The 10292-nt window shown below is 42.3% G+C and overlaps 1 protein-coding gene across 1 annotated transcript in view; it reads right to left on the reverse strand.

The window, feature by feature from the left end:
- The window catches only part of LOC139648730 (F-actin-capping protein subunit alpha-2), a 30964-nt gene extending 21523 nt beyond the window's left edge, over positions 1-9441 (reverse strand). Inside the window, exon 1 of the mRNA XM_071524945.1 lies at positions 9375-9441. Within this exon, the coding sequence (XP_071381046.1) occupies positions 9375-9413 (39 nt within the window). The 5' untranslated portion in view covers positions 9414-9441. The remainder of the gene's footprint in view (positions 1-9374) is intronic.
- Positions 9442-10292: the final 851 nt, after the last annotated feature.

The raw sequence follows: 10292 nt of genomic DNA on the forward strand, positions 1-10292 counted from the left end.
ATCACCACTAACAATAAAAATCACTAGGCTAGGACAGACAGACTGTTGTTGGACACAGTGGCTGTTGTGGGGATCGGACATGTGACCCTTTAATTATGTGATGGTCTCTCTAACTGGTTAAAATGGTTCACACTGCAACCCTACTGTCCATACATACAGTTACTCTCCAAGTCGTTAATATGTCCCTACACCAATGCCATACACCAATGCCATCAAGACAAATTCCTGTACATGAATTATACTTTGTGAATAAATTGAATCTAAATAAACATCTAAATGACATAAACTGATACTACTGTCAAAAAAAGCCACCTTGAATTATCAGTCAATGCCAAACTAGTGATGCTGCGCTGTGGAGCACAGCTGCACCATATTCACAGCACGATATTTTTGCTCAATATTGCGATATGAACTGTAATACACATGAATGTAGCTTTTTCAACATAATATATTTTTCGGCGTCCAAAATCTGTTCCAAAAATGGGGTGACAAGATGACGGCTGATGTTTGGGATTTGTACAGTTTGAATAAAATGATGTTTGGGATTTATTCAGTTTGAATAAAATGAGATTTGTGACATTACGCCGCTTCATTTCTAGGCCTGAGGTTCTCGACAACACCACATGGCATACCACATTTGTTTCTGAAGCTCCTGTGGGGCTCAAACCTGCGACCTTTTAGTTACGGGACCGGTTCTCTGACCGCTAGATGTCCACATCTCGTCTGTCTGAGACAACTTTCAGCCTGTTTCAATTTGGAAACTCCAGTCGTCAATACTGTGATTTCAGTTTTCCACTGAGTTGTGCAGGCTTGCTGTGTGGGAGAGAGGCAGTGTGACAGGCGCGTGCATGCACACACACACACACACACACACACACACACACAGTCCTGGGCTGCAGGGGGAACAGAAGGACTGGTCATTTCACAGGAACAGAGAGAGCAGAGAGGCTGACAGTAGCTGGTGTGGGTGGGTGTGTATGTGCATGTGTATGTGTATGTGTGTGTGTGTGTGTGTGTGTGTGTGTGTGTGTGTGTGTGTGTGTGTGTGTGTGTGTGTGTTATCTAAATCTGACACTCAATCACCATCATCATCTTGGACAGAGCCTTTCTTCAGATCCAAACAACGGCTTTTCATCTGCCATTCTGCTTTCATTGTGCTCACACAACACAGACAATTCCCTAATCTTCTGGAGGATTCTTGGGGGATTGGGGGTGGGTGGGAGAGAGGGGGGGGGGGGGGGGCTGAGGAGTTGGCACGTAGGCATGGACTAACCAAGGAGCTGGAATAGCAGGCCTAATACTGGGGCTAATACACACTCACACACAAACACCAACAAAGAGAACGTGAGACATGGAGACCCCCTGCAGTGTGGGATCCTCATGTCTTTGTGCTCTCTTGGCCTAGACACCAGCTGGTCCCTCTTTTTTCAACTTAGTCACTGTATATTCATTCCCATATTAACCCCCCCCCGGCGCCAACACACACACACTCCCACCACACCATCCCAACACCAACCCCACCCACCCTACACCCTCTTAGGGAGCACCCTTTATCCCAAACGACACCCACCGATGTTAAAACAACGCCAGCCCTAATCCTGGCATCAGAATCATCTTATCAGACCAATCCAGATCCATTGAAGAAAGAAAAAAAACGTAGGTGGAAGAAAGGGAGGCAATATTTACTAGCCTGCGGGCGTTTTTAGGCTGCATCATCCCCTAGAGTTTGATCCTCTCTCCTGGCATGCCTCCATTTCAATATCCAGGATAGCTGGGATAAAGAGGGCCTTGGCGCCTCGAGATGCAATGGCAGACAGTGCCAAGTTTAAAAGCAATACGGAGTCTGATGTCAATGAATATTAGGGATGGGGGGAAATAATATACCAATAACTCCTCCTCTCTCTGCATGAAGGCAGAGAGAAGAGGTGGGTTGTCAGCTAGCCGTAGGCTAACTAGAAGTGTTCCTCTGTTGGTCAAAATGAGGAGGCGGCGGCGGGTCTGCTCAAGATTAAATTGAAGAAATAATAATGTCCCGGCACCTATTGCACGTTCAGACGTCCCAGTGGGGGATCCCTCTTTGACTTGGCCCGCCCGAGGTTTCTTCCATTTTTTTTCCTAATGCAGTTTTCCTAATGGAGTTTTTCCTTGTATGCTTCAAGGCTGGTGCTGCCAGGTAGGTTAGGCTATGTAGGATAGGTAGACTTGCTATGTCTTGCTAATACTTGCTATTGTGTAGAGCTGCAACAATTAATCAATTAGTTGTCAACTATTAAATTAATCGCCAACTATTTTGATAATCAATTAATCAGTTTGAGTAATTTTTTTTAAGAAAAAAAAAAGGTTTTTAAGAAAAATAAGTCAAAATTCTCTGATTCCAGCTTCTTAAATGTGAATATTTTCTGGTTTCTGTACTCCTCTATGACAGAAAACTGAATATCTTTGGGTTGTGGACAAAACAAGACATTTGAGGACGTCATCTTGGGCTTTGGGAAACACTGATTGACATTTTTCACCATTTTATAGACCAAACAACTAATCGATTAATCGAGAAAATAATTGACAGATTAATTGACAATGAAAATAATCATTAGTTTCAGCAGTTTAGTTTGTTTTGCTTCCTTAAGTTTGCGTTACATATAAAGTCCTTTGAGACATGCAGGTGATGAAGGCCTATAGAAATAAATGAACTTCAACTTGAAGGGCCATTGTCTAATGTTAAATAGGAAAATACTCTCAGCAGCAGAGGCTTGTTGTTTCATTGAGGTGGATTTTCATATCAGCAAAGATCATTACATTTTTAGAGCAATTGTGTCACCATATTACACAGTGCGTGTACTTTCCAGAGCACCACGCTAATTTCCCACACTGCCCTGCTTCACATTCATACAGGCTGACACATTCCCACCTGGGAGCTTCCCAGTACAGCACCAGTCTTCTACTGTTGGTCACTGAGCGGCTTCACTGGCTTAGTCCGTGATTAGGGCTTTAGTACACTTCGATTAAGGCTGGGTATTGGCAAGGACCTCACGATACAATACGTATCACGATACATTGCAATACGATACATATTGCGATACATTGCAATACTCTACATAATTTACTGAAAATTTAAAAATAGAGCTGAAAATACAACTTGCTGTGTACCACCTGGGTAGTCTAATATGTACATCACATTATATTGATAACTCAGCAGACAAATTGAGTCAAAACGAATTGAATTCAAAGGGATTTGAGGGAAATTTATGGACATTTTAAATCCGTTTAAAACATTAATAATTTTTTTTAATGTATCGATACAGGGCTGGAAAATCTATACAGTATCATGGAAAAAATATTGCAATACTCAGCTGTAGTGATTTTTTTGCACAGCCCTAACTTCGATAGTTATTCTTGAAGGGGGGGGAAGAACATTTCTCATTCACTTTCTCTGCCCCAATTTTCCCGGCAGGTTCAAGGATTCAAACTGGCAACCTACCGGTCCAAAACACTCTGTAACCTCTAGGCTGCCACCGCCCCACATATCCCTCAGACACACAAAAAACTCACATGCTGGACACCTTGGGCTGTGGCAGGGATCAAACTTGTGACCGTGTGGATACTGGACAGGCTGCCCTGCCACTTAGATGCCGAGCCTGAATGATGCCACCTTGCCCGCCTCAGATTTGTTCATCTGTCACCTTCAGCCTACAGCCCAGCCATTCGTCCTTACAACATGCCTGTTCAGTACAGTGTCATTTTACCCTTAGCAGCCTGCTATACAGCGTATGGAATATCGCCGTTTTGCATTACCACCTCCTGCATGCAGCGTAAAGCCACTGGTCTTTTCAAATCAACACTAGGCTTTTAAAGAAAGCTCCTGGGTCAAGCAGGGTAAGAAATTGTTCTTAAAAAGCCCTATCATATTCGAGTGTAGTCGGCTTGTAGGTTCCCACCATAGCCCTGTTGTAAAATTGCAAGACTTTTCCATGCCTTTCCATAACTACATCAGATAAGAGTGCTTCCAGGACCTAAAAATGTTATTCCTTCCTGGCTTGTTCCATGTTGTTCTTCCGCTCAGAAAATCTCTAAAGGGGTGAAAAGTCAAGTTTCCTCTGCAGTTGGGTTTGCTGTGGAGAAAAACCATCCAACGCAATAAATGTGTGAAAAACAAGTTGTACAATCCTGTGTTTGGTAAATTTCGAGTAGAGGCGTTAACTGGTTGTAAGTGACACTAAAACGGGGCAGCAGTTTGGGTCCCACAGGGTTTGGTACTCTGAGTGCCAGGGTGTTTAGACTGAAAGGCACACAGTGTTCATCCCTCATCTGCAGATCTCTGACATTGCAGCAGGCACGTACAGACAGCACTCCTCTGGCCTCGCATTCTTCACTTAAAGGGAAATACCACTAAATTTCAGCATTCTACTCTGTTAGCCTTATGGTCTAAGACAGCAGTCCCCAAGCTGGGCTCCAGGGATGCCCAGGGCATCCCACGGGGTTTCCACCATTCCCCAGCAAAATGAGAAATACTTTAGTTTCACTATTATTTCATTCACTAGAGGTTAGCACTATGATAAAATTTAAGGAAATGAATCTGTGTAGGTTTTGCCGTTTTTGCTGTTATCTCCCTACATACTGCAAACTCTAAAAACTAAAACTCTTTTCCGGTGGAGGTCCGTGGGAAAAAAGCCTTTATCAAATGAGGTTCTGTGGTCTAAATGCAGATCTATTTCAGGGTCCCTAACATGAACAAGTTTGGGACCCATAGCCTCAAACAGTTTGGTCTATATTACTGAATATCTCTTGCTGTCTCATATAACAAGAAACAAGATAAAAGTGTTTGTCTGGCCTCATATTCTATGTATGGATCCAGCTGGAGGTGTAGCCACAATGTCTAGACAGGCTTTATTTTATACACACCATTTAGTGGAGGCTTTTATCCAAAGTGCCTTACTGTACCATGAGTGCATACATTTTGAGTGCATACATTTTTAGCATGGGTGGCCAAAGTGGGAATCAAACCCTTAACCCTGGCAGTGTTGACAGACCACACTGTATTCATTCATTCATCACTGTCAATACAAAACAGCACCTATAATTGGGCATATTGTATAGGCTTGTCTTGTTTAATCAGGCTCTGCCGTTCTCTTTCTGTGGCAATTGGGTTTTACTAACAGACTGTTAAAGCAGAGACATCGATCAAAGCCTTTTACACGACCACACTGACGACATCAAAAGCAATGAAAACTGTCTCTAACTGCAAATTACAACCTCCACACAGCGGAGATTGCAATATATGCTGACCCACACAATTTCTAAATGTCGCTGAGAGGTTCAATATGAAACGATTAATCCAAGCTAACTGTGAAATGATATCTGAATACAAAGTTACAGTGCTGCCACAGGTAACAATCACTTTTATTGGCAAGTGCAATAAATGTAGGGGAATTTGTCTTGGTGGCATTAGTGCAGATAAATATTGACAGGACTAGACAGTACATATCAGCGTGCATGGTACAAGGGACAGTACAGGACATACTATGGACAGTAGCCTATAAAAAAAAAGCACTTATTGCATTGATGTGCCCCTCACAACGGCTCTCTGTATTTCCAATATGCCTGAGCAAATTACCACAGTTGTGACATTGATTATCTCATATCACATAGTAACTAAAAGTGAGGGTGGAGCCCCTTGAAGCTGTATGGCCGGTTCACACAAAAACAGCTTCAGGCCGAGGGCAAGACGAGGCCACAGCACCAGCTGACACCCTATGACAGCACTACACTTCAGTCCCTTACATACCAAGGGTATAACCAGGTTAGTGCCCTACCTAGTTTGTACGCACACACAGACAAACTTATATCTACTACTTTTAGTGCAATAAACTGAAACATGGAAAGATCTTTGGGTGAGCCACAAAGTTTATTAATACACAAAATGTTGTAGAAAGCACTGAGTCATGTGGCTGGAGAATCCTACATCCTGGTGTGGTGCGCCTGACAGCTGATAAACTATTCCAGTCCCTTGCAAAAAGTCATTATGTACAATCCAAGTATTTTTAGTTAATAATGTCTCCCCAACCAGCCATTCCATTACCACAAGTAGTCCAGCCTACCATGTGAAACTCAGCGTACTTAACCTTTAACAAAGCCAAATGGGCATCAACTCACTGCATCTGTAGACAAAGCTGTCTCTCGCCAACAAACTAAGCCTAACACCCGAGTTATAACCAAATGGTGCAACACCGCCGCTGCACCACTCAGTTAATTTGCTGCATCACTATACTGAATTTCCAATCATCCAATTTACAACTGATCAGATCAACATGAGTATGAATGGATATCATTAACAGCGCCTCAGCACCACCATGTCTGTAAACCTTGCGGAGAACTATGTCTATAAATATAACATCCTACTTCCCCTCTAGACTAAAAGCCTTTTCATGCGATTAAGTCTTCTTACCAAACCACCCGTCACATTACTAACAGAAATGTCTGGTCCTCTCTAAAACAGGAACCATAGCACATACTCTCCGGCTCCTTTACAGATGTCAGATTTTTGACATATTCAAACCTCAAATGGCTAGAGAAAACTCAACCTCTGGTGCAAAGGCTTAACATAGACTCAACCAAGAAGTGCAAGGTAGTGCTAAACAGGGTGGGAAATTGCCACCAACCAAATGCTTTTAAATTTAGGCTGTGGCTGGTGAGTTTGTCTACTTTGCCAGCCACTTTTTCATGTACCCAAGCAATATTTGCAGGTCCTGTTCTAATGCATCCATCTGGATGGTAAAATAGTCAAAGTGGTTGGTGAACTTTGGCTTTCCGGTGGACGAAAAAGTTAAGTTTTCTGCCTGGGTGCTAAACTACAGAGTTAGGGCCAGATACAAGATCTTTCAAGCTGACAGCAAACAGACTGGGTAATGCCAGTCTCCTGTGATCCCCATGTGTGGTTGCTTTACCGTAACCAAGAAGCTGGCAGGCCCGCACCCAAAGGACACTCGGAGGGGGAAAAAAAGAACGCTACTTGGCATCTGTGGCAGAGAGGAGACTCTTCTAGCTGTTAAATCATTTACAAATGGAAGAGACTGTCCGTTTACCAATTCCCCATCAGGGAGCTTTCAGGTCTTTTTTTGGAATTACAGGGTGACACTGATGCTCACAAAAGCTACAAGACAGAAATCTGTCATTCCCATGGGACAAAGACAGAGTGTATTCAACTAAGATGCAGGCTTGCCATCAAGCTCAAATGGCTTGACTGAAAACAGCTCTGATGATGTGTCCCATGAAAGCAAGTTTGGAGATATGTCGTCCAGGGTGGGAAAAAGCCACCAGTTGAATGCTGGGTCATTCTGGCTGTGGCTGACTAGTTTATCCACTTTACCAGTCACTGGCAGCTCACCAATCATCATTTAGAGTTTCTTTTTTAATCCTACAAATCATATTTGGCTGCTGCAAGTGTCAAAATAAGTGGTGAATTTTGGAAACCAACCAAGCACCAACCATCATATCAGGCAGATGAAAATGTTTGTTTCCTCCCTTGGCATCTTCTGAGCTGCATGAACAGGCTGAGGGACCGGAACAGATGGTTGATTGCTCTGAGCTAATGCACTGGAGAGACGGCCTTCAAAGTGCAAAACGCAACTGCAGTATTTGCACGGAAATGCTGCACTTTTTTACAGCACAACATGGGTAGATGTGTAATCTGTGTAGCCTACTTGGACCCACAGCATTTACATTCAGGGGCAGGAAAGTAACACCACTATCTAAATACTAAATACACCCCCCTCAAAAAAAAAAAACATAAATCAAACTGTCTGGTCAAATAGTGAAAGCTACTTGTGAATTTTGGAAATCACTGTGGTTGGTGGATGAAAAAAAACGTTTCCTGCCCTCTTCATAGCAATAACAGTAAGAGCTGAGCTATCAAACAGCTTCAGGTGGAAAACACATCTGACAACATTATTCATGGTGAAGCGAGTACATCACAACATCACACAGTGGCCGCAGTCACCTACACACCCGAGCCCTCTAATTAACTGGTTAGGTAATAGCCGATGCATGTGTGATGATGAGGATGAAGGAGCCACACCCACTGGCTACTGTGCTTCCAAACCCCTAATAAACCTCTGACTCAGGCTGATGTGGAGCAAAACAAAATTAAACCATGGCTAGTTGTCTGTCTGAACTGTGTGATAAGTAACTTATTGGATGACAAATCAATCAGGCAAGGCCAGTTAACAAACCTAGGGAAGTGCAAGGAATATTAAGTTAAATAAAATCACTGTTAGTTAATAAATAATCAAAATCAGTAGGCTATATTAAGATGAAGTGGTAGTAGCTTCAAGAGACCAGATCCATCCAGTTTAACACTAATACCGTCTCAGGGCAGGTGCTGTGTGCTCTTTTCAGGAAATGAAAAATGTACAGCCATGCGTTACTAATACTGTCCAACACCAGGGATGTAGGGGGGTAAACTCAGCCTAGCTAGGTTTGCCCACTTTTATATTTCCAGAATAGAGTTTACCTATATTTTTAGCCAGGCATGAAAGTTTATAAGATACATTACAGTATACGTTATGGTATACATCATAGTAAATAGTATCAAACTGATGTAAGGTAGTTGATGATAGGGTCTTTTAAGGGAAAGAGCATACATTAATGCTTTTCTGAAACTTTCATCTATTTGTTTATGTCTGTGGTTGTTTGGCTCATGATGTTCACCAACTGGAGCACATAGTTCACCACCTTTTTATTCACCACCACACCACTGCCTGTCAAACACTATGGACGAGAGAGCTAGTTAACTAGCTTGTGGTAGGTGCTTGTTGTCATACAGCTTGGCAAATTCTGCTTTGCACACAACGATCACATAACCCACCATCTGCGATAATGTGTGTGTGTTTAACAGCAGAACAAGCGGCTAACACAGCAGATTTCCAAGCAGCGAAAAGGGCGTGTTAGTAAGCCAGCTATCTGTTAGCAGGCTACGGCTAAGCTAACCAACAAGCTAGCAAGCGATTTCTGTGCATGAAAACTTCCCTAACACAAGCAACCAGGGGCACCGGGGAGAACCGACAGGTCCACTCAACGGGGGGTGCCCTCGGTGGAAAGGGTGGGAGGTAAGCTTAGGTTAATTTATAATATGTACACGGTTCCTATTTTGAGTCAGGACCGTACAAGGAGCCTCCGTTTGAGATTCGCAAATGAGCGGAAGTTGAGCTAAAAATAATAAGAGCAGCAGCAGCAGCAGCGGTAGAGCCGAGGCCTGGCGTTTCGCTTTTAACGGCGCCGTCGACGCCAAACTGCACGGGCAGACGGACACATGTGCAAGTCAAAATTCACACCCGAGCGTCCCCCCACCTGGGTTCGTCTAATGATAAAAATCGGCATCTTACCTTTTCCTCGTCGGATAGCTGCTCCTCATGATCCGCCATCTTTTCTTCCGGCACCACCAGCTTGTCAGAGCCCCGTGACGTCATGGCATGGGTGGATTCCCAGCTCGAGCTGCTGGGTTTGGTTCAGTATTCATAGCTCTGATTGATCCTCACTGGTTCTCTAGTAGTAGTAGCAGTCATGTCAAGTCAAATTTATTTATAAAGCCCTTCATCACAAAGCATGGACTTTGCAGAGATCAAGCTTACCTAGATCTAACTAATCAGCAATCAATCAAAAAATATATAAATAAAAGGATGTAATACAGTGTGCAAACAAAATAAAACATACAGAAACAAAACAAAGCACTAGTATTAGTAGTAGTAGAACTCAGCGGTGGAAGAAGTACTCAGATCATTTACTTAAGTAAAAGTAGAAATACCACAGTATAAAAATACTCTGTTACAAGTAAAAGTCCTGCATTCAAAATGTTACTTAAGTAAAAGTACAAAAGTTTTAGCATCAAAATGTACTTAAAGCAACAAAAGTAAAAGTATTCATTGTGCAGAATGGCCCATTTCAGAATAATACAGTATATATTATATTATTGAATTATAATTATTGATGCATTAATGTGTAAGCATCACTTTAATGTTGCAGCTGGTAAAGGTGGGGCTGATTTCCACTACTTTATACACTGCTGGGTAGTTTACAGTAATCTATAATAATACATCACAATTTATTAGTTGATTATATTTTGTATTAATAATGTGAATCTGCAAAGTAACTAGTAACTTAAGTTATCAAATAAAGGTAGTGGAGTAAAAAGTACAATATTTCCCTCTGAAATGTAGTGGAGTAGAAGTATAAAGTAGCATAAAATGGTAATACTCAAGTAAAGTACAAGTACCTCAAAATTGTACTTAAGTACAGTATTCAAG

This window comes from Centroberyx affinis, unplaced genomic scaffold (genome assembly GCF_046629955.1).
Source record: "Centroberyx affinis isolate AG114_WGS23_722 - 3 ecotype Tasmania unplaced genomic scaffold, CSIRO-AGI_Caff_v1 ptg001251l_1, whole genome shotgun sequence".
In the NCBI taxonomy this organism is placed as follows: Eukaryota; Metazoa; Chordata; class Actinopteri; order Beryciformes; family Berycidae; genus Centroberyx; species Centroberyx affinis.